General features: G+C 45.2%; 1 protein-coding gene across 1 annotated transcript in view; it reads right to left on the reverse strand.

Moving 5' to 3' along the window:
* Positions 1 to 19,962, reverse strand: part of LOC127580684 (ankyrin repeat and BTB/POZ domain-containing protein 3-B-like) — a 55,952-nt gene extending 35,990 nt beyond the window's left edge. The window contains exon 1 of the mRNA XM_052034430.1: positions 18,867 to 19,962. Coding sequence (XP_051890390.1) covers positions 18,867 to 19,707 — 841 coding nt within the window. The 5' untranslated portion in view covers positions 19,708 to 19,962. The remainder of the gene's footprint in view (positions 1 to 18,866) is intronic.
* Between the last annotated feature and the right edge of the window lie 5,660 nt (positions 19,963 to 25,622).

Raw genomic sequence — 25,622 nt, forward strand, 5'->3', positions numbered from 1 at the left:
GCATCAAAGTCCCAAGGTTGCCAAAGTATTGGACTTTTACTGTACCATTCTCTCACACTTCTCAATTCATCACATCCCCATCACCCACATACCAAGAAACTCTGTAAAAGGATACATATCTAACCACAGTCTCACAGGAAATTAGAAAGAGAAGCAGAGAAAATTCATAGAAGGAAGCCAAAGGAGACCTTGTGTTTGAGCAAGGCAAGGAGCAGCCTAGTCTACTCCCAACTTCCAGCATCAAGTCCTGGCCCTTCAGATCACAGCTCTTCAAGGGTATATCTGTGTAAATGTGATTAGAGTTTCCACCTCTGGCCCCTTTCATATGGAGTTCCAGACTTCCATCAACCTCTGAGTGGAATACACTTTTCCCCATCTCCCCTTCACCCTTCCAAAAATTAGTTTAAACCTATCCCCATCATTTTTGATCCTCTGCTGAGGAAAATAGTCCAATCCAGACCCAAGACCTTTCCTAATGTATACACCTCAGCCTCCCTTCTGTTCCAAATATAACAGCCCCAGCTTGTCCACTATTTGCTCGCAGCTATAGTTTTCTGGTCCTGGCAGTAGCCACGTCTCACAAGCCACTGCTGTCAATCTTACACCTCCTCCACCACCACCCCCCCCCCCCCCCCCCCCCAATCTCACAATCTGCAAGTGTTGCCAGCTATTCAACTTCTTCAGGTAAACCACCCAAACACATTGCATGACACTTGCTAACACACCCCCATCTCTCTTGCAGGACTACTTGTCAGGAGCAGCTAACCCACATGGGAACAGGCATAGCTGTCTCCCATGAATGAGACATTGCTCGCCCTAATTGAAGCACCCATTACTTCGACTGGGCTCCGTAGCAGGGTTAAAGCATCAAAGATGATTGTTCTCTTGTCTAATACAGTTTCTTCACCTCCTCCCACTAACTTTTCCGATATGCACCCTGCAAATGATGTAAACATGTACGTCTTAGTTCCATACCACCGCTCACTCTGACCACTTCTCTTTTCCCTTTCAAATAGCCAGGAACTGCAAACAGGCCAGTCTCAGATAGAAGAAGAGACTGAAGATAGTAGCACATTGCTACCCAATTTATCACATCCTCCCACCAACTCAAACTGGCACACACTTTAACAGACACCATCGACCCTAACCACAATGAGATACAAAGCTGGGGTAAAGCTGAAGCCCGGGAGGGCAAGAACACGTTTCAGATGGCTGACCTCTAGATAACACGTCAAGTATGACTTCTGCTGAATGCATTAGCAGGCCTCCAAGAATGGCAAGGAGGACTTTAGGGCCACAAGGATTTATCTTCAGCTTGGATCTCATCCTTACTAGCTAGGAAGTGGTGGGGAATTTTTAAATCAGCACACTTGGCAGGGGCTGATGGCCGCCATCTCTTCTTCCTTTGTGGCACAGATGGAAACCACTCAAGATCTGGATGCTGCAGTGGAAGCTCAGTCAGGTGTGGGTCTGAAGACTTTCAGGGTGCCAAAACTGCCCAGCAATCTATGCTTCAACAGATTACTATGGTTGTTGAGCCACCCCACACTAAGGGAGAGGCTGTGGCTCCATTGAGCGTGAATCTGCGGTCTCCTCCTGGCTGGATCTCTCTACTGGCATTCACAATTCCCCCGCTATTGTCCAGCACCTGTCTGCCCACTCATGGCACAACCCATCTTGGCCTTCTACACCAGAGCTCCGCAGCATCATCCACCCCCTTCGCTACCCTCCAGCAGGGTAACTACAAAGTCTTCAACAAAAGCAGAAAATGCTGGAAACACTCAGCATGTCAGGCAGCATCTGTGGGAAGACAAACAGAGTTAATGTTTCAGGTCAAAGTCTCTTCATCAGAACCCTTTGACCTGAAATATTAGTTCTCTTCCTCTTCCTACTGAGTGTTTCCAATATTTTCTGTTTCTGTTTCAGATTTCCAGCATCTGCAGGGCTTTTTTTTAATATTTTCAACCACAGTCTTGGCTTCTACTCTGGTAGCCCAGTGGGACAGCGGATGATTGCTTCCCCTCTGGTTGTGTGGGTTCGGAGATGGCCAAGAAGGCCAATGTGGGGCTTTGCAGGCTCTGCCATAGCTGGAGCAGGAGCATGGGCAGTATGAGAGGTGTTGTACACCACCTCTCATTTTCACTGGGCTTCCAGGCACCATTTTGTTTTATATTAAGCATTCAGTCAAGGGATGAGAGCTTCACATGCTGAGTCAGCATTGAATTGCCCATTCCTCGTTGCTCTTGAGAAGGTGGTGAGCTGTCTTCTCAAACCACTGCAGTCCTTTGGTGTGGGTACACCCACAATGCTGTTAGGGAGGGAGTTCCAGGACTCAGACCCAGCAACAGTGAAGGAATGGCAATGTATTTCCAAGATGGGATAGTGTGTGGCTTGGAGGGCAACTTCCAGCTGATGATATCCCCACATTTTTGATGGCCTTTGTCCATCTAGTTGGTAGAAATGGTGGGCTTGGAAGGTGCTATCTCAAGGAGTTTTGGGGAGTTGCTGCAGTGCATCCTGTAGGTGGCATAAACTGCTGCTACTGTGTAACAGTGGTGGAGTGAACAAACAGTTGTGGATGGGGCGCTTATCAAGTGGCCTGTATGGCGTCAAGCTTCTCGAGTGTCGTTGAAGCTGCACTCACCCAGGCAAGTGGAGAGTGTTCCATCACACTCCTGACTTGAGACTTGTAGATGGTGAACAGGCTTTGGGGAGGCAAATTACTTGCCATAGGATTCCTCATCTCTGACCTGCTCCTGTAGCCACATCGTATATATGGCCACTCCAGTTCAGTTTCTGGTCAATGGTAACCCCAAGGATATTGGAAGTTGGGGTATTTGGTGACGGTATTGCCACCCCGGATGATCCTTCTTCGGCTTAAGCAGTCACAGGCCAGGGATTCCCACAAGCTGGCGAGGATGTTTCTCAAAGAGGCTTTGAGGACATCCTTAATCAATTCCTCTGTCCTCCTGGTAACTCTGTTCTCAATAAGCACCTGTTTCAGGAGCCTGGTATTGAAGATGCAAACAATGTGGTTGCATACAAGACCCAGGCACCCTACAGCTTTGGAATCCTATAATAACCCTCACTCTCTCTGTGCTCTCTGGAGAGAGAGACTGAAATAAGATCAGCTCATTTTGAACACAGCTTCAATGATCTCCATACACAACAGTTGTTTTTTTAAGATATTTTTAGATATTTATTTATTAGTCACACGTACATCAAAACACACAGTGGAATGAGTCTTTTTGCATCACTGAGAGTGTGCTGGGGGGCAGCCCGCAAGTGTCGCCACTCTTCCAGTGCTGACAATAGCACGCCCACAACTTCCTAACCCGTATATCTTTGGAATGTGGGAGGAAACCGGAGCACCCGGAGGAAACCCACGCAGTCACGGGGAGAACGTACAAACTCCTTACAGACAGCGGCCGGAATTGAACCCAGGTCGCTGGCGCTGTAATAGCGTTACACTAACCGCTACACTGATGGGAATGTTGGAAACATATTGGAAGGACGTCAACGCAAGTGTGCATGGCCATGGTGATCTTGAAACCATCAACTCAACAGACATTCCCCTGCTGTCAGACTGCAGTTGATGCTGCCGTAGATGGCAGGTTTCACGAGGATGTCCTTACTGAAGGGTTACATCACAATCCATTCCTTCTTGCAGTTCTGGTAGCAGAATTCCTTAGGCAGTTATTGTATCCTACCAAAGCCCTTTCCTCTGCATCCTCTGCTTTGCGTTCCCTTTCCTTGTTCTCTCGGTCATGCTGAACTCAAAGGGGACATAAACCATTGCACCCACATCTGGGAACAGCTGCATTGCACAGAAGCTTGAGGTCAGGAACAAGTCCTTCAGCACAACAAGTGTGCACCACTGCAGAACAAATTCAGCACCCTAGCACTGATAAAACATGTGCACTAGAGCTGAGTTTTGCAACCAAAATATTTTATCATCAGTAGAAATTTTGCCCAGTCTCTCCAAACAAAAATGTTTGCACATTATGAGCCTCCACACAAGAAGTGAAATCAATGACTTGTCAGTTATTTTCAAAAGGGATCCTTTTTTCATTCAGAGTAACTCTCTGGAATTTTTCACTTCTACTTGGAGGGAGTTTCTCTGAAAGATGATATAAGTGCAGGACTCACACAGCATTTCACTGAAGGGCCAGTCCAGGTTTAGTGCAATCTCTGGAGTGGGTCATGAATGCACCGTGGGGCAAGAGAACAACGCAGTCAGCAATGACTGACACCATATTTCGCAATGGACTCATTTCGAGTTTGTTCGAGTTCTCCAGCAACCTCAGTTCACACCAATCCACGTGGCACTGGTTTTAGATCCCTTCTTTCATGGGTTAATTATTACTGAAATCCTTCAAAATCTACCCCCCTTCCCTTCACCACTTTAAGGAATCAGATCCTGTCGCTCCTCTGGATGTTGAGTCAGTGGTTTAGCAGCAGCCTCATCACCTGTTAAATTAGAAACTAAACAACTATACATCTGCAGTCAGGAACTCAGAGCTCCAGCTCCACCCCTCCTCCCTACCTTTTTATACTAGCTACTTCCCCTCTATCTTTCAGTCCAGATGAAGGGTCTTGGCCCAAAACGTCAACTGTCCATTTCCCTCCATAGATGCTGCCTGACCTGCTGAGTTCCTCCAGCGCGTTGTGTGTGGACTCAGAGCTCCAGTTTGTGATACTGTCTGCTCTAAACTCACTTGGTAGCAGTTTGTAGGTTGTGGGTTGAAAACTCCACTTGAGTGCGTAAGTGAAGCTCAGACAGAGTGGTGCTCTGTTGGACACGCAATCTTTCAGCTGAGATGTTAAACCAGATTTTTCCTGTATGCACACAAAAATCCCACAGTACTGCTTCACTGAGCAGTTCTGCCTAGCATTGTGGGTGATATCAAACCCCCGACCAACAAGAATAAAACATTGCTCTTTGACGTCCTGGTTATGCTGCATTTCCTGTGAAGTGCTACGCAGGCTGTAAAACACTGAAGCTGTGAAAGGTGAGAGAAAAACAAACTCATTTTTAACAGACTCTGCCATTCGGAAGAAATCATCTGAAGCAGAAGCTGGGCCTTGGTTCCCCTTTCAGTTTGCAACCATTTCAGTAATAGCTTTCCATGAATCAATGGCCTTCTGGGACTTTACTTGTAAGTTTAGCTACACCTGCTCTCAATAACCCAACTACAACACATAGCAAGGTGCATTAATTCAGGGGCAGTCATACGGTCTCATTTCCACTGTGGTAAGACTATTGAACGGTTCCCTTATACAATGAGATGGACTATGACCTCACGATCTACCTTGTTGTGACCTCGCACCTTATTGCACTGCACTTCCTCTGTAGCTGTGACACTTTACTCTGTACTGTTACTGTTTTTACCTGTACTACATCAATGCACTTTGTACTAACTCAATGTAACTGCACTGTGTAATGAATTGACCTGTATGATCGGTTTGTAAGACAAGCTTTTCACTGTACCTCGATACAAGTGACAATAATAAACCAATACCAAAGCATCCTGCTTCTATTTATCTGCACGTGAGAGAAAAGATAGTGATGTTTTACAACATCACAGGGGCTACAATAAAGATTCACCAAGATTTTGCTCGGTTTTAGGCCCCTGCATATACAAAGGCATGGAAAAGTGGGCCTTCTGTTTTAGAACAGAGAATATAACATCTAGGGAAGTGTTAATAATATCTAGGGAAATGTTAATAATATCGACAGGACAGGATGAATAGAAGCAGTCTCTTTCAAGTAGATGATGTCTTTCAATAGTAGGGATGCCAAAGCCAAAAGGGTGAAGGTTGAAGACACAAGAGACTGCAGATGCTGGAATCTGGAGCAACACAAGGTGCTGGAGGAACTCAGCAGGTCAGGCAGCATCTGTGGAGGGAAATGGACAGTCTACATTTTGGGTCGAGACCCTTCATCTGAACTGGATGTCCAGATCAGTCCAAATGAAGGACCTCGACGCAAAAGATCAGCTGTCCATTTCCCTCCATCAATGCTGCCTGACACGCTGAGTTCCTCTAGCACTTTGTGGGCACAGGTTGAAGGTGAGCAGAAGGAGTCTTAAAGAGGATCTGATGGGGAAGTTTTTTTTGTTTCACAGAGAATGGCTGATATCTGGAATGCACTGCTACAGGAGGTGGTGGGAATCAGATACAGTCACTTTGTTTAAGAGGCATTTAAAGATACACTTCAACAAGCAAGGATGTCGAGCTAATGTGGGCGAATGGGATTACTGTAGATGGTCAAGGTGGGCCGAAGGCTCTGTTTCTGTGCTTTGACTATGAGATGGTTATGAGGCACTGGAGTCTAAGGCTGAAATGAAACTATGAAAATATTCCAGGTTAAATTGGATAGGTGGTGGACAAACGAAAACAGAATGAATGAAACTGAGAAGTAAATAAATACAATTAGACCATGTGTATGACAATGGAGTGTGAACAATGACACGGACTGGATAGCCTACTTAAAAATGTATTTCTATTTTTACCGCACCCAGTGTGATACCAACCCACATTCTTTCAATCCCTCAGAACAGGACAACATTCAAACTCTAAAACAATGGATCCAATGCTAGACTGCTTCTATATTCTAATATTGCTTTGAGGAGTGAGTTTGTACTGTTCCCAGACTGTTGCTCCTGCCTTACAAGTTTACACTGTCCTACAGACAATAGGTCCAGTTTGTGTGTTTTCAATGTCCCACAGTTGCTCGTCTGGGAGTTTATATTATTCCAAAGACACTCATTCCAAGGAGTTTGGTGCCCACAGATAATCAGGCAGGGATGATTAGCCCTGCTGGTGAGTTTACATTATTTCTGGACACATCAGTCCTGAGAGTTTACCAGGACAGAACAATGGTGTAACAGTTACTGCTGCCACCTCACAGCTCTAGTGACCCAGGTTCAATCCTGATCTTGGGTGCTCTCCGTGTGGGAGTTTGCACATTCTTCTTGTGACCACATGGGTTTCCCCTGGGTATTGCAGCTCCGTCCCTATCCCAAAAATATGTGGGCTGGTAGGTTAATTGGCTACTGTAAATTGCCTGTGTAGGTGGGCGGCAGGAAAATTAGTGGAGGAGGGGGTGGGAATTGTAGGAATGCAAGAGGAAAAATGGGATTTGTATAGACATGGACACGATAAACTGAGGCCAATTGCCTTGCCGCTAGACTCTATTTGTCCCAATTGGGCTATTTGAGAGTTCATGGTCCAAGAGAATGTTGGTCCCATATGCGAGCTAACATTGTTTCAAAGATACTGGCCAGCACTGTGAGTTTACACTACCCCTCAAATACTGATCTTTTCTGTCTGTGAGTTTACACTGTGGGTTAGCAGCACAGCAGGATGTAGACTACACCCTGACACACTGTTATAAATAACTAAGATCGCTGGCAGTCACCACAGAGTTATAGGTTAGAACAACCTAAAGTAAGTTTATAGACACTGTGTGTTTGCAAGTGCACGCATTCTTTGTGATTTTTTTTTAAAAATCATCTGCAACACGCAGCTCTGAGCTAACTGCAAACGGCCTGTGGTTATTTATAATGGAACATAAACAGGCTGCATGTAATATCCTGCACTGCTAAACCATACTAACGTTTCTGGATGAAACTCAATCAGTTCTCAACCAAAGTCTGGTTCACTGTCATCTGAAGTGGGAACAGAGAATGGGAACAGTGACAGCTACAGAAAGAAACGCCACATCACTGAAGCAAAATGGCTGGGTCACACTTGATTCCCTTCCAAACCGAGAGAAGAATTCAGGCACTCAGTGAGTCACATACTGGGCTTTGGAGACAATTACACATTGTAATGGCTGGGAAATTTCTGGGAATTAACAAAGAAACAATATTGGAGGAATTAGGATAAATCTGTCAGAAACAGTTAGAAGATGAATGATCATCAACTTAAAATGGCAGCACTTGCTCCTCTCTCCTCAGATGCTGTCTGACCTGCTGAATATTTCCAGTACTTTGTTTTTAATTTAGGTTTTCAGGCATCTACTGTATTTAGCTTCAAACAAATTAGATTGCTATAAAAAGGAAAGAAAGATAGTTTTGTTTTCTGTCCCTTAATCCAAAGGAAAAGTAAAAAAATTCTAATAAAAATTCGATTTCTTAAATTGTTCCCTTGTAGATTGAATGGCATTGTAGGAACATAACTCATGCCCACACTTTCTGCAGTGCGTTTAATTGCTAATTAATGTCTAAATGCAGAAACTTATGAAACTACTGGCGAGGCCGACAGCAAGCTGCTGTTTCCAAATGGGGTCAGAGTGGCATAAATTGCCCAGCAACTCACAATTCATAAGACCTCTTTTTGCCCCAAAGCTGATTGAAGCACCTAAACTAGACATTAAACTCTTCTTTACCTTTTTTCAGAACATTCTTGTTACTGACTTGTAGTCCTCCCTTGAACTCTCTTCATAGGAGAAAGCCTGAGAAACACTCAGTTCAGTCCTGATAACAATCGCGACCTGCTTCCATTATTAAATCCTTCGTAACCTCCATAATGTATGATCTTTATTGCTTAAGTCCCCAAGATAGGAGAACTGGTTAGCAGGATCACTTTCCCATTTACAACTCCCTTCAATGGAGACTCCCTTGATGCAAAGTTTAAGAAGTCCAACAAACAATCTGCTGGAAGAACTCAAATGGGTCAAGCATCCTCCGTGGGAGGATAGGAACTGTCGACACTTTGGGTCGAAACCCTGAATAATTCCTTTCCTCCCATAGATGCTGCCTGACCCGTTGAGCTCCTCCAGCAGATTGCTTGTTGTTCCAGATTCCAGCATCTGCGGTCTCTTGTGTTCTCCATTTAAAAAGTCCGGCCTTTCTCAATGTTATGCGATTAATGTGTTCCCTGTGGAATCTTTGGCACATGACCAAACTGTAATGTCAGCAAAGGGTACAGCAAAGAGATGGGAACTATGTATGACGAAGTGTTTGATTTCACTCCTGAACCGCTGAGCTTTAGTTTAAAGGTTATGCCTTTTTACTCCAGATGCCTGAACCAGAGAAAATATTTCTTTTCTATCAGTTTAAATTCTTTTAAACCACATTCACCCAATCCCGTTTACCTTCCTAATTCCTATAAATTTTCACCTTGTTTTGTGAGGCTTAGAAGCTGTGCTCGATTCCAGCTTGAATGTTTGGTTACTGGATAATGGTGGAGACTCTGGTTGTAGGTGAGAGCTCCCAGGCACCTGAGGCCTCACATGGTACATTCCACATGTTCAATAAACAGACAAAAGCAGTGCTATGCCTTCTCACACCATCACTTCTCAGCATTGGCTCTAGGCTCTCCAGTAATCGCTGGAAGGCAGCAATACTTAAACTACACAATTCATGGACTGTTGCTCAACACAGTTGGACCAGATCTCACAGGCATCAATCCCATGGAAAGCAAAGCCCCACTGTTTGTCCCAGAAGAGTACTGGGGTTTTCTGATACATAGACTTAAGTAGTCCTGGTTCCCCAGCTGTACAAAGGGCTGCTTGTTCCTCTTACTGAGGAACTTGCAGATTGTTTGACGTTGAAGAATGACTTAACAGCAGTAGCTGCAAGTCTGGATAGCTTGAGCCTCCCCGAGAATGGTCACTCATCCTGCCACCTGTGTTATGCCTCGGGCTGAGCTGCACCCGCAAGTACTTTGATGAAAAGCGTCCTATGGCTGCGTGCACTGTGGGAACTATTCCACCATCACCAGCAACCTTCTGGCACTTCATTATCACAGTACTGGATATTCTACAACTGGACCATCACTGATCCAGTTCTTCTCCCAAGCCTGATGTTGCTGTCACACTGTGTCCCCTTTGGGACCAGCCAGCAGCTGAAGTTCGCAGCGTGCTTAGCAGTATTTTGCTGTTAGTGATTCTTTGTTCTAGGCAACTATGATAAAACTTTGGGAGGAGAAGAGTTTAATCTCCAAGAGGCCCACATTTACTCTCAGTAGTCAGAGTTTAACTGGGATTTTACCTACACAGATAAAACAGGACATATTACAAGCAAGGCAGCCTCAATTATTTAATTTGCCTTAATCAGCCACAGGATACTTAACCCCTTCAACTCTTAAAGCATTCACCATGAGTCAATAATTATCTTCTTTAAAGGTTAGCTGCCTTTAAAAAAAAACTGCAGAAAGAGGAAGGTGTCATTTATTTTAGACAATGATGTCACTCTTGACTAAAAGGTTCTTGCACATTTTAGTTTTAAATTGCACCTGCAACCAGAATATGCAATAACAAAAACATTGCCAAACAAGTTTTAAAAAAAAGGACTGTAGCCTTGTAATCCCACTGTTTCAAACCACGATATTAATCGCAACTATTAGAAGGCATACATCCTTCTCCCCACCCCTTTCAGTCCATACTATTCACTCTCCTCAGAGACTGCATCTTGGATACATTAACCTTGGAAGGGATGCCGTACAGATTCAACCTTTCTCTTAGAAGATTGATGGTGATCTTAATATCCATTTTTATGGTTCAGTGTCAATCTTTGCCTGACAACATTCCTATTAGGTGGATTGTGCACTATTTTATATTATGAGAAGCAGGAGTGGTCCAATTAGCCCCTCAAGCCTGCTCCATAATTCAATCAAATCGTTGCTGATTCAGTCTTGACCTCACCACCACTTTCCTACTCATTTCCCACACTTGTCTCTCACTTGAGGTTCAAATGCCCCTCGACTCACTTGCAGTTATTTTATTACTTTGATTAGTCTGATCAAAGTGTAAAATGATAAGCAGATTCACAAGATGGATAGAAACTGAGAAATAAGAAGCAAGGTCTGTGTATCCTTGAAATAAGAGTCTGGCCATTCAGGAATGAAACCTGGAAGCACTTTTTCCAAACAAAGTAGCAGACATATGGAACTATTTTCCTAAAGATCAGTGACTTCCAAGTTAATTGAAATTTTTAAGACAGGGATCAGTAATTTTTTGTTGGGATACATACCTGGAAGTTTCAAGGACAAAGGGACACAGTTTTAAAATAATGTAAAGGCACAGGATGTGAAGGAGAACTATATGTAGGCAGAGTGGCTGAGATCTGGAACTCATTGCCTACATCATTGGTGGAAACAAAGTTAATCTGGGCTTTCTTAAGGGAATTAAGAGAGAAAATAATTTGCACCACTACAGGGACGTGCGGAGGAAATAAGGCTGGAAGCACTGCTCATTGAGGAGCTGGCATGGATTCTATGAGCCAAATGGTCTCCTTCTGTGCCTGTCCTGGTCCAATCATGTAGATGCCACAGCCAAGAAAGCTCACCAGCGCCTCTACTTCCTCAGGAGGCTAAAGAAATTTGGTTTGTCCCCTTTGACTCTCACCAACTTTTACTGATGCACCATAGAAAGCATCCTATCTGGATGTATCACGGCTTGGTACGGCACCTGCTCTGCCCAGGACCGCAAGAAACTGCAGAGAGTTGTGGACACAGCCCAGCGCATCACAGACACCAGCCTCCCCTCCTTGGACTCTGTCTTTACCTCTCGTTGTCTTGGTGAAGCAGCCAGCATAATCAAACACCCCACCCACCCGGGACATTCTCTCTTCTCTACTCTTCCATCGGGTAGAAGATACAGGTCCCTGAGGGCATGTACCACCAGACTTAAGGACAGCTTCTATCCCACTGCGTTAAGACTACCGAATGGTTCCTTTATGCACTGAGATGGACTATGACCTCACGATCTACCTTGTTGTGACCTTGCACCTTATTGCACTGCACTTTCTCTGTAGCTGTGACACTTTACTCTGTACTGTTACTGTTTTTACCTGTACTACATCAATGCACTTTGTACTAACTCAATGTAACTGCACTGTGTAATGAATTGACCTGTACGATCGGTTTGTAAGACAAGCTTTTCACTGGACCTCGGTACAACCGACAATGATAAACCAATACCAATGATGATTACATTAAACAGGGCCCTGTAACAGGAATCTGAAACCGTAACTAACTTGCAGAGGGATAACCAGCAGGAGGAAAATGGTGAACAATCTGCCAAACATTTAGTGATTTAAAAATGTCCACTTTAATACATATTTTACAGCTCTTTGCATTGGAAGAAGTACAAATGACCAATCCTGCAAAACAAACTAAGAAATTGCACAGAACTCACTTTAGATTCATTTGAAATATTTCCCGTGTATAACATTATTCCCTTGAACAAATTAAGACGAAAGGGAATATCAGTGATTAAAATTCAAAACAAAACAGAGACGCAGAAATGTATTATGTAAGGTTGGTTAACAGGTACAGACATGTCTGATGGACTGGGAAGTATTCTAACTCCAGTAGATCTATATTTCAAATTTGCTCACACAGATGGAATAAAATGCTCCTCTCTCACTGTGTATGTCCACCCTTCACTCTTAGCTCTCTCTCTCTCTCCAATTCTCCCTGTACATCTTTCTATCTTTCCTTAATTCCCCCTTTCTCATTCTCACTCTGTCTTTCTTGCTCTGATTCTCTCTGTATCTTCTCTTGATTTTCCCGTTTCTCCTTTTACAATCATTAAAGCACTGTAAGCATTACCAGCAAACCCTTCCTTAGTTCCCTCCTGAAGTAGCAATCAGCAATCTTCTTTTAACATGGCAAATTTCTTCTGACTGAGAAATGCTGGTTGGGAGTTCCAGATTTTTCCACCAGTAATGATAAAATAATGGCAAAATTATTTCCAGCACAGAATACTCCATGGCTTAGAAGGGGTATTTGGAGGTTGCGGTAATCCAATATGCTTATTGCTCATTGAAGTTATGGACATGAGAAGTGCTGTGTGCTCACTACACTACGTGGGTTTGCATACCCAACATCAGATACCCAAAATAATTCTGTGCGTAGTTGCAACAAAAAAAGTTACCAGCTGGATAGAAGAAATAATTTAAGGACATCCTCCTTGGAGGAAAATACAACATTCCCGCCAACTTGTGGGAATCCTTGGCTCTTGATCACTGAAAATGGAAGAGCGTCTCGGGATACAGAGAACATCGAGCACCTTCATCGGGAGCATCACAGACGCTTGGTGTAAGTGGTAGAAGAAGCACACCAACCACCAAGCCACCCTGCCCCACTTGTGGAAGAGTCTGTGGACGCCAAGTTGGTCTCAGAACCCACATATCTGGAGTGGAAGCAAATCAATCCTGGGCGGCTGCCCTAAGGAGGACTAGAAGGTGCATTGCTACAATGCATTTTGTAGATGGTGCATTGAATGGTGAACTAAGGACATAAAGAGGCTACAGAGGGGTATAAAAAGGTTAAGTGAATGGGCAAATATCTGATAAATGAATACAGCGTGGGAAAATATGAAATTACTCATTTTGGCAGGAAAGATTAAAAAAAGCATATTATTTAAATAATGAAAGATTGTAGAGCTCTGAGGTGCTGAGGGATCTGGGTACTCTACAGTATGAACCACAAAAATTGATATGCAGGTATAGATAATAATTAGAAAAAAACAACAGTATATTTTTTTGCTAGGGAATTGAATACAGAAGTAGGAACATCATGCTTCAGTCATACAGGGCATTGCTGAGATGACATCTGGAGTTCTACGTACCATATTGATCTCATTATAGAAGGAAGTAAGTAGATGTGGGGGAAGCAGTTCAGAGACGCTTACTAGACTAATAATGTGAAGTGGGTAGGTTGCCTTACAGGGAAAGTTTGGACATACTGAGCTTGTATCTGCTAAAGCTTAGAAGAGCAGGGGTGGGGGAATTGATTGAAACATGCAAGACCCTGGGAGATTTTGGCACCGTGGATGTAGTAAGGATGTTTCCTCTTCAGGAGCGTATCGAACTAGTGGTCACTGTTTAAAATTACAGAGTTCTCTATTTAAGACAGACAAGTTGAAATTTGTTCTCTCAGAGGATTGAGAGTTTCTGAAACCCTCAAACAGCAATGGAAGCAGAGTCTTTAAATATTTTAAGGTAGAGTGAGTCAAATGGTGAAAGGTTACTGGGGTTAAGCAGGAACACACAGTTGAGGTTACAGTCAGATCAGCCATGACCTTATTAAAAGGTGGAACAGGCTCCAGGACTTAGTCTTGCTCTTAATTCAGTTGCTTGTATGTTTCAGGTTTTGGAATATTGTTTTCAGTTTTGGTCACCCTGCTACAGGAAAGATGCCATTAAGCTGGAAAGAGTGCAGAGGAGATTTACAAGGAACCGAGTTAACGAGAGAGGTTAAGCAGAATGGGACTTTACTCACTGGAGCATAGGAGAATGAGGGGTGATCTTAAAGAGGTGTATAAAATCATGAGGGATATAGATAGGGTGAACGCACACAGTCTTTTTCCCAGGATTGGGGAATCAAGAACTAGAGGGCATAGGATTTGGGTGAGAGGGGAGAGACTGAAGAGGAACCTGATGGGCAACTTTTCACCCAGAGGGTGGTCAGTACATGGAATGAGCTGCCAGAGGAAGTGGTTGAGGAAGGTACATTAACAGCATTGAAAAAGGTACTTGGACAGGTACACAGATAGGAAAGGTTTAGAGGGATGTGGGCCACATACGGGCAAATGGAACTAGCTTGGATGGGAATCGTTGATCGGCATGGAGCAGATGAGCTGAAGGGCCCATTTCCATGCTCTATGACTGTGTGATAGATAGAATGGCAATCAAGTGGGCTGCTTCGCCCTGGAGGTTGCTGAGCTTCGACTATTACTGGAGTTGCACTCATCTATGTGAGCGGAGAATATTTCATTGCACTCTTGATGGTGCCTGTAATATGCTGGAAAGGGGAAGTCAAGGGCACACCACTACCACAGGACGTGTAGCTTCCAACCAGTTCCGGTAGCAAAATTATTTATGTGATTGGTCCTAATGTTTCTGATCTACAGCAACCCGATGCTGGACAATGCGATGGTAATGCCAGAATGGTGGTCAGACTCTCTCTTGCTGGAACTGTTTGTTGTGCAGTATTCTTGTGAAGCAAATGCTATTTGCCAATTATCACCCCAAGTCAGAATGCTGCATGCTCTCGTTCCATGCAAGCATCAATTGCCTCAGTACCTGAAGAGCTGTAAATGGAATTGAACACCGTATCTTAGGCTGGAAGGAGGGCCATTGATGAAGCATCCATTGGGCATAGGGCAGATCCCTGAGCAATGCCTGCAGTTAGTGCTCTAGGCAGAGATGTTGAACCTCCAGTAACCATATTCATCTTCCCATGTGCTAAGTAAAAGGCTGGCCACTGAAAAGTCTACCCCATGACCTCCCTCTTACTTTTACTCAGCTCCCTCGATAATAGGCAGGTGAGAGAGAATAGATTACAGGGAAATAATTGGGGGAATGGGATTGGTCTGTGAGCTGGCATAGACTCAGCAGGCTGTATGGCCTCCTTTAATGTTGCAAGTACATCATAAGTAAATGAAATTCCATGGTCATTCAAGTGTTCCTTTAACGTTGAGGACAGTCCCTGGCACCTCACCCCTGGTATTTCATTCTCTTGTCCATGTCTGCATCAAGCATCGAGTGAGGTGTGGAGACAAGTGGTCCTAGCTGAACCCAAACTGAGCAACAATGAGTAATTTTCCATGTTTCCAGAAAGATGCCAGCATTGTGACATTATAGCCAAATTGTTGGTGGCTGCTTTCAATGCAGTTCGCTGTTTCTTCACATCACATGGAGTGAACAGAATTGGTGTCAGTGATAACAACAGACTATGGCTTGGCACAGAGGCACAGAATGAGGGATGATCTTATTGAAGCATAAGATCCTATGGGGGCTTGACTGTGAAGATGTTTTCACCAATGCGAAAGTCTCAAATGAGGAGAGGGAGCTTCAAGATAAAGTGCCAGTCATTTAAAAATTGGGGTTCACAGAAATTTCTTCTCACAGAGGGTGGTGAATCTCTGGAATTCTTTACCCCAGAGGGTTGTGGGGGCTAGCTCATCAGAAGTATGTAAAGTGGAGGTAGATAATAGGGGATTGAGGCCTACAGGCAGCTGGCACAGAGAAGGGAGTCAAGGCCTGGAGTAGATCAGCCACGACCACATTGAAATGCAGGACAGGCTTGACAGGCCGAGTGGCCTCCTCCTGCTCCTATTTTCTTGTGTTCACACGAGCCTAAAGGTGCAAGACCCACCCTGCAGACTTGGGGATCAAAATCCACGGTGATTCACCAGTTTAATGTTGAAAAGTTCTGCGCTGTTGGAGATGCTATTTCTTCCAATGAGACCTTAAAAGCCAAGGCCCCATCCACCTTCTCCATTCTTTGCTGCCTGGTGCCACGTCCTCTAATGGTCTCTTTGTCCCTCAGCTGGGAAGAGGTCACCGCTGCCCATCTGGGGATCCTCGGCACCTCTCACTAGTCGCAATGGCCTCAATGTTTGCATCTCTGGATTTATGGGTCTCTCTGCATCACCCATCCCTCCTCTGCTTTTCAGCACTGGTCAAATTGGAATGTGCTTACAGTCCAGTGGGGAGGGGAGACAATAGACCCACATTGGTCATTTACCGACCAGTCCACTGGTGCCATTTTGCAAAGCATCTTATCACTGGAGTTGCCCAACAGGCACCATGTTGTAGCATGAATGGTGGTGAGGTAGGTCCTCTCTGAGCACTCCTTCCAACACAAGCTGCCCTTGAGACTGCAGTGTGGCTGAGTTCATCACTGGAATGCCCCTTTGTAAAGTAGGCCAAGAGAAAAATGCGTTGGCATCCGTCCAAGATTCATCCCCCTCGTTTCCACAGGCTGCTTGCTGGGACATATACCAAGACAGGAAACAATTGTTGCAGGAAGACCATTATCTTGGTGAAAGAGGCCCTGACGTCCACTTGAAATCTGCACAATGAACTACCCCAGCAGTCCAGGAGTACATGCTTCAGGATGCACTCATGTGAGATGCAATCCACCTGAAGAACGTATGGAGGAGGGCTGCTGTATAATGCCACTCCCACCTAACCTCTTTTGCACACAATATACAAGAGAACTTGGCTAATATAGTGTGGTTTATATAAATAGTGCACAATTGTGCACTGTACAACTACGAACATATTGCTTGTTAAAACAACACCGCCTATCGTTGAATGAAAAAGAACGTTCGACAAAATACAGTACTTGGATTAAAAAAAAATTGGCTGTGAATGTGCCCGGACATGCTCCCACTCCTTCATGATAACTTAGCCTGAAGTAAAACAGGGACCACTTTATACACCTAAAGGACAGAATAACAGGAGTAACTCTGAGGAAACACACAACCACCAACATTAAAACATTAGGACCCTGAATCTACCTTTGAGATCTCTGAAACTTAATTTTCCATATAAATTCCCAACTTCCACTCTCCCTCCTTATATTGGGTCGGAAATCCTCCCCAGTAGTTCAGCAACACCAGTTTGCACACTCTCTATCAACTGATATCTTTCTCTTAACATTTATCCAGGAGTAATAAACAAACCCAGTGCAATTTGTAACCTCCCCACCAAGTGAAAGGACTGTAAAAGCATCTTCATCAAATCAAATTGCTTAACATTTCTATTGAACTTTCTGTGAGCTAAATATTTCTGTCTCCACAAATGCTGCCTGACTTACTGAATTTTTCCAGCAGTTTTTTTATTTTTATTTCAGATTTCCAGCATCTGCAGATTGTTTTGCCTTTCAATTACTGCACCAAAACAAAATTGAATAGACCACAATGTGGCTTTGACCAGTGAAAACACCCTGGCTTCTGGGTTGGAACTCAAAGACTGCCCCAGTAACTGAGGCACTCCAATTTAACTCTGAGTGACTAACGCTCTGGGCAGTCATTAACTTTCCTCAAACAAAAACAGAGCACACCGGAAACGCTCAGGGAGGCAGACCTGAAACGTTACTTCTCTCTCTCCCCCCACAGATGCTGCCTGACCTGCTGAGTGTTTCTACCATTTTCTGTTTCAGATTTCTAGCATCTGCAGTTTATATGTTTAATTAATTCACCTCAGCCAACACCATCAAAACCTTATCTCCCAGCTTGTGGGATCTCATGGTGTATTTCCTACTTTAGAATACATATTACACTGTTAAAACGCTAAATAACATTCCGGGAAGTGGTGAACTAAACAACAACATAGATGCTCCATAGAAAGCACCCTATCTAGATGTATCACGGCTTAGTACAGCAACCCCTCTGCTCAGGACCGCAAGAAACTGCAGAGAGTTGTGGACACAGCCCAGTGCGTCACGGAAACCAACCTCCTTTCCATGAACTCTGTCTTTACCTCTCACTGCCTTGGTGAAGCAGCCAGCATAATCAAAGACCCCACCCACCCAGGACATTCTCTCTTCTCTCCTCTTCCATCAGGTAGAAGATACAGGAGCCTGAGGGCACATACCACCAGACTTAAGGACAGCTTCTACCCCACTGTGATAAGACCCTTATAGGATGAGATGGACTCTGAACTCATGATCTACCTTGTGACCTTATTGTCTACCTGCACTGTACTTCTTCTGTAGCTGTGACACTTTACTCTGTACTGTTATTGTTTTTACCTGTACTACCTCAATGCATTATGTACTAACTCAATGTATCTGCACTATGTAATGAATTGACCAGTACCATCGGTACGCAAGACAAGTTTTTCACTGTACTTCGGTATAGGTGACAATAATAAACCAATACCAACAGCACAGGAAAAGGCGCTTCGGGGCCAACGACCATGCTAATTAAACCAAACCTATCGACCTGCACATGATCCATATTCCTCCATTCCCTGCATGTTCATGTCTAAATGCCTCCTCAACGCCATTATGGCGTCTGCTTTTCCCACCTCCTCTGGCAGTTCCAGGCACCTACCGCTCTCTACAAGAAATAAAGAACTTGCTCTTACAGAAAACTGCCTTCTGAGTCCACTTACCATAAGCGTTTTTCCCGCAGATCAAATGGTCGTGGCCCTGGAACAATCCCCAAAGATCTGCATCGCTGCCAACTACTTGCTCCAATGCCTTGTCCGGGGCGCCGGGCAGCTCTTTGCCCCGGGTCCTCAGGTTGTCCAGCAACCTCAGGTAGACCTGCTCCAGCACATTCTCCAAGCAGGCCGCCAAGTAGATGGCTGCGTGTTCGTGGATGCGGAGCGACAGCTTGCTGTCCACCATCCACCGAAAGAAGCGGCCGACGGAGAACGCCAGGTTGCACTGGGAACTTTTGCTACTGTTCAGTTGCTCCCTGCAGCTCATGTTGTAGACGGAGAGAGCCTTCACCGCTGCCTCCATGCAGCTCTCGGACAGAGCCCAGGACAGGACCAGCTTGGTGGCGCTCTGCACTTCGTGCTTGCTGCACTGGGCGCTCATTAGGCTGAGTCTCTGCGCCTCTCTGGCGATGCGAACCAGCGCCCTGCTCAGGTACGTGGAGAGTTTCTTTACCAACGCGCCGTCGACAGCACTCGGATCTACGGATCCACATCTCCTCAGGACCTCTTCAACCTCTTGCTCGGACCAGGGCACGTCTTCCAAGTGGGGCAGTTTGGGATAACAGTCCAGAGGTTCCAAAACTTCGGAGCTCTCTGCCAACCCGGTGTCTAGTGTGTCGCAACTATCCATATATCTCTTACTGGCTGTCCCGGGATAGGAGTACCAGGTGTTCCCCAAATGAGACAGCGACAGGCTGGATGATCTGCAGGAGGTGGCGGCTCCTCCATAACCAGAGTCCAAAGTCAAGTTCTCGAAGTTCCTGCCTGGCGGTTTACGGAGCCCAGACATCGCCTCGGCTGCCGTATCAGTGGGGGAAAGCTTTCGCTACTGCTGCCCTGAGTTCAATTAAGCCCAGCCCCGCAGAGGTCCTGGGACCTGGGGTTGTGACTCGGCTTCCTGACCCGGCCCCTTCAAAGTTGGCCGAGTGGTTGAGCGAATCAACCCCGACTGCGAACCCGTCAACCCCTCCCACATTCTCCCCGCCCATCTCCGGGAAACAGACCTCCCTGTCCCGACAGAGCCCGATGTACGCAGAGCAAAGTCGTCACTCCACCGGTGAACGAGAATAACAAGAGGCCAGGCGAAATGTGTCACTGGAAAAGGTGTGTGACCCAGTGATAGAGAGAGGGTGTGACCTTAGTCATTAGAGTGCGTGTGTGACCCAGGGATGGAGAGGGGATGTGATCCTAGACTGGACAGTGTGACCCGGGGATGAAGAGGGGGGTGATCCTAGACTGGACAGTGTGTGACCCGGGGATGAAGAGGGGGGTGATCCTAGACTGGACAGTGTGTGACTCAGGGATGGAGGGGGGGGTGATCATAGACTGGACAGTGTGTGACCCGGGGATGGGGGGGGGGGGTGATCCTAGACTGGACAGTGTGTGTCCCGGGGATGGAGGGGGGGTGATCCTAGACTGGACAGTGGGTGACCCAGGGATGGGGGGGGGGTGATCATAGACTGGACAGTGGGTGACCCAGGGATGGGGGGGGGGGGGTGATCATAGACTGGACAGTGTGTGACCCGGGGATGGAGGGGGGGGTGATCCTAGACTGGACAGTGTGTGACCCAGGGATGGAGGGGGGGGGGGTGATCATAGACTGGACAGTGTGTGACCCAGGGATGGAGGGGGGGTGATCATTGACTGGACAGTGGGTGACCCAGGGATGGAGGGGGGGGTGATAGACTGGACAGTGGGTGACCCAGGGATGGAGGGGGGGGTGTGATCATAGACTGGACAGTGTGTGATCCAGGGATGGAGGGGGGGGTGATCATAGACTGGACAGTGGGTGACCCACGGATGGAGGGTGGGGGCGATCCTAGACTGGACAGTGTGTGACCCGGGGATAGAAAGAGAGGCTGTGTTCCTAGATAGGACAATGTGTGGTGCCATAATGGAGCCAAAAAAGAACAGTGACCCAAGGAAGGAGAGAGTGTATGAACTGCGGATGGAGAGAGAGTGTGAGCCAGGGATGGAGGGAGTGTGTGGGCCAGATCGGGACAGAGCATGTGGTACATCACTAAGTCCCACGTACTATCTCCATCTGTGGTCTCACCCTCCTTCCATCCATTTGGACAGTTTTCCCACCACTGGTGATACATTTCTTCCTTTCTGAATTTCACATTCTTGCCATTCCTGGGACACACACTCTGTCCATCACTGGTTACCATCCTGATTGTGCACCCTCTGCCGGGACCTGCATCCCACACACTGTACAGTCCCGTGTCTCATATCCTGCTCATCCCTAATCATGCACCCACTGTCCAAAACAGAGGTCTGGTGACAGGGAAAGACAGAGTGTGTGGTCCAGGAGTGGAAGGAGTGTATGTCCCAGGGATGGACAGAGTGTGTCCCAGAGATGGAAGGAGTCTGTGGTCCAGAAATGGACAAAGTGTATGGTCCAGGAATGAAAGAAGTGTGTGTCCCAGGGATGAACAGAGTATTTGACCCAAAAGGAAAGAAATGTGTGAGGCCAGGAGCAGGAAGAATTTGTGACCCAAGAATGGGAAAACTGTAACTCAGGAATGGACAGATTATAAGATCAACTGATGAACAGAACATGTTTACCAAGGGTTGGACAGAGTGTGTGACTCAAGGCTGGGGAGCGTACATGATCCAGGGTTAGACAGAGAGCATGACTCAAGGCTGGGGAGAGTACATGATCCAGGTTTGGACAGTGGGTGCACCTCAAGGCTGGGGAGAGTACATGATCTATGGTGGACAGAGTGTAACTCAAGGATGAACAAAGTATATGATTGAGTGTGTGACATAGGATCACATGGAATCGAAGGGTGGAGTCAGTCCGTATGTGAGACATGGGTTGCACAGAGTGTGTGACCCTGAATTAGACAGAATGTATGACCCAAGGACAGAGGCAATGTTGGTCGCAGGACTGTGTGTGTGACCCAGGAATGAACGGAGTGTGTAATACAGAGATTGACAGAGTATGTCATGCCAGGGATAGAGTGAAATGTATGACCTTGTTTGGGATCCTGAATTATTCTTGAACTGTGGAGGCAGTTCAGGATTAACCACATTGGTGAGCCTGGAGCCACAGATAAGCCAGACTGTATAAAAACAGATTTCCTTTCCTGAAGCAAATAGTGAACCAGATGTGTTTTCCTGGTTACCGTTAGTAAAATTAACTGTTTTTTTATGTGTGCATTTCCTTCCAGGTCTTATTAATTACTGAAATTTAAATTCTCCAGTTGCCTTGGTGGGATTCAAACTCACGTCGCTGGATCAATGGTCCAGATCTCTGACCATTCATCCAGTAATTTAACCATGATGTGACTGCACCTCTGTGTTTGGACAGTGAGTGCATGATTAGGGATGAACAGAATATGAGACACAGGGTTGGGCAGTGTGTGGGATTCAGGTCCCGACAGACCATGCGTGGTCAGGATGGATAAACAGTGGTATACAGTGTTGGATAGAGTGTGTGCCAGGAATAGGGAGAATGTGAAATTCCGGAATGAAGAAATGTGTCACCATGGATGGAAGGAGTTTGAGACCAGGGATGGAGAGAGTCCACAAGACTTAGAGATGCACAGAGTGCATGACCTCATGAAGCAGAATGCTTATGAGACCTTAGATGGACAGTGTGTCCCAGATGTGTGGGACCCATTTTCAGACAGTTCGCGTGAGGCCAGCGATGGGCAATTTGACCAGGGATGACAGATGGTGTGAGCCAGGAATGAAAAGGGTATGAGATCAAGGGACAGACAGATGGGGTAACCAGGGTTGCACAGAATGTGAGGGACAGGATCGGGAGTGTGCGACTTCCTATGAAAGAATGTGTGACCAACTGCATAAGAAACAGGAGCTGGAGTAGCTGTATGCCCCTCATGCCAGTTTCACCACTCATGAGATCATGATTGATCTGATCATTGGCCATCACCCTCCTCAGACATCTGACCCCTTTAAACTTTGATTTCTCTACTATTCAAAGACCTGTCTCAGCCCTCAAACGTGCAGAATCCAAATCTCTCCTCAGGAGAGAATTCAGGAGATTCATAACTCTCTGAGTGAGGAAATTCCTCTTCATTCCTGTTCTGACTGGCAAGTCTCTTATCCTGAGGCAATGTTCTCCAGTCCATCATTCTCCCACCGGGGTGAACAGCCTCACAGCCTCTATCCTATCAAACTCTCTCAGACTATTTCAATGGGCCAGATCTTTGTCAATCGGTCCTCCCACCAGGAAGCACTGTCTGCAGCCTTCCCACACTCCTAATTACCTGGTCCAGGTAGACACCGAGGAGGCACTGCATCCAAAAACATTTGACAGTCGGGAAAGTTCCAGCCCAGCTTTGTTGACTGTAAAAACTGTGAAACTTTAAATGTCTCTGAATGTCAGAAGCATTTAAGACAATTAAAATTGAAGCAAATAATAATTTAAAAATTAAAAAGTATTGCAGTTTCATCAAAAGTAAACAATAAATTTGACTAAAGACATCTAAAATATATAACTAAATAAAAACAATAAATTACAGTAAAATATAATTTTATCTTTTCCTTTTTCTCGGAATAAATTGGCTGATAATCCCCACTTAAAACAATGGTATGTTGGCTCCTACCCAAGGCCCAACCTGTGTGAAATTTAACAGTAGTTTAAACAGCTAAGCAGAGGCAGTTCTGCTCTGAACTATCGGCATTAGTCAGCAAAATTCTGCCCTAAAAGATCACCTATCATTCCTTTTAAATTTAAGGAAACATAGGCACATTCCTCTCAATCTTTCCTTGTAGGATAACCCACTGATCATAGAAATTAATCTTAGTGACGCTTTGCTGCAACACTTTCCAAGGCAATATATCCTTTCTTAGATAAGGAAAGCACACCTGTATGCAGTACTCTGGGTGTGGCTTTACCAAAGCCCTGTATTGTTGTAGCAAGACTGCCGTACCCTTATATTCCATCCTCCTTGCAACAAAAGCCAACATTTCATGTGTCTCTCAAATTACTTGCTGTACCTTCATGTTTTCTTTCTGTGTTTCTTGCACAAAGATGCCCAGATACCTCTGAACACAAGCATTTAATACTCTTACACTATTTAATACCCTTACACTATTTAATACCCCTGTTCTTCACATTACCCCTTATTATACTCCACCTGCCCTCCTTTTGCCCACACACTTGTCTGTATTCCTTTGCAGAAACTTGGTGCTATCTTGATGACTTGTTCTCCCAGCCATTTTGTTTATTGACAGCAATACTGTGTGACACCCAGTCTCTTGCTCTAGGTCGTTAATATAGATTGTAAGTAGCAGAAGCTCCAGCACTGATCCCTGAGGCACCTCATTACTCAACCTGCCAATCTGAAAAGGACCTGTTTATCCCTTCTCTCTGTTTTCTGTCATTTAACCAGTCCTCTTTTATCCATGCAAATATTTGACCTTCAACTTTATCTAGTGGAGTAACATTTAAAAAGACACCTTTATGAAAGTCTTTTAAGATGCAAATACACTACATCCACTGGCACCTCTTTCACTACCCCACTACTTACATCCTCAAAGCACTCTCCTCTCTGCCACAAAGCCATTTGGCCTCTGCGTAATCACATTATCACTGCATTAGCAAGAGATTCCAGCACTTCCCTAGCTAATGAGGTGAGGCTGCAATTCCGTCTTTTCTATCACCCTCCTTTCCTGAGCAAAGGTGTTTTTTTCCCTGATTCAGTAGGATCTTCCTGGAATCTCAGGAATTTTGAAAAATTTTTTTGCAGGCAAATACAATTAGCACAGATGGGGAAAAAAGATTGGCAAGGGATATGATGGACCTAATGGGCCCATTACAGTGCTGTACAACTCTATTACTCTGTTGCAACCAGTGCAAGAAACTAACTAAAAAATAATGATTATTCTCTTCAAAATAAATTTGTAATCTGTAGTGTTTGGGTTTGTCTGATCATAAATCTCACTCTCAATGAGAATACACCTCAGGTGTCTCCAGGTGTGCTCTGTGTATTTGATCACATCTGGGCTTTAACATATAATCAGCTGGTTTTGTGCGTCATTCACCGCTGCTGTTTTGCTGTGACTCAGTATTTTCCCACCAGTGTAAGGTGGTGAGTCATTCTTAAGGTGTGCAAGTCTATCTTTAAGCTGTCTACTGACTTCTCTGTATGACAACAACGAAACATAGAATGATGTAAAAGTTGCAGCACAGCGGAAGGCCATTTGGCCCATCAAGTCCATGCCAGTTTTATGCAAGAGAAAACCAGCTGCTTTCCCCCGACAGTCCTCTCCCCAGAGCCCTGTCATCTATTTTCCTTTCAAGTATCTATCCAGTTCTTTTTCAAATAGCCCTGATTAAATCTAGTCAGAAACACCCCCAAATTCTGACCACCCGCTGGGTAAATTTTCCTTTCTACCTGTCACTTCTTGGTCTTTCACCTTCATTCTGCATTCTCTGATTCATGACCCTTCTGTAAATGGGAAGATTTCTCTCTCTCTGTCTGGATCCTTTGTGATTTTAAAAATCTTTTTCAGGACCTCTCTCAATCTGCTCTGTGCTATATTTATCTATATATTACCATCAGTCTTATCTGGTAATAAACATGCATTACTATGTCTCTGTACCATTTTAAGCTTCTGTTGTTACAACCGGGTGAGGATATACCTTTGTCCAGAAATTGGATTGGGCAAGGCCAGCTATGAATCAACCATCCACGACATCAGGGAGCATGTGGCGATGCCATTCACTGT

Source organism: Pristis pectinata, chromosome 20, assembly GCF_009764475.1.
Source record: "Pristis pectinata isolate sPriPec2 chromosome 20, sPriPec2.1.pri, whole genome shotgun sequence".
In the NCBI taxonomy this organism is placed as follows: Eukaryota; Metazoa; Chordata; class Chondrichthyes; order Rhinopristiformes; family Pristidae; genus Pristis; species Pristis pectinata.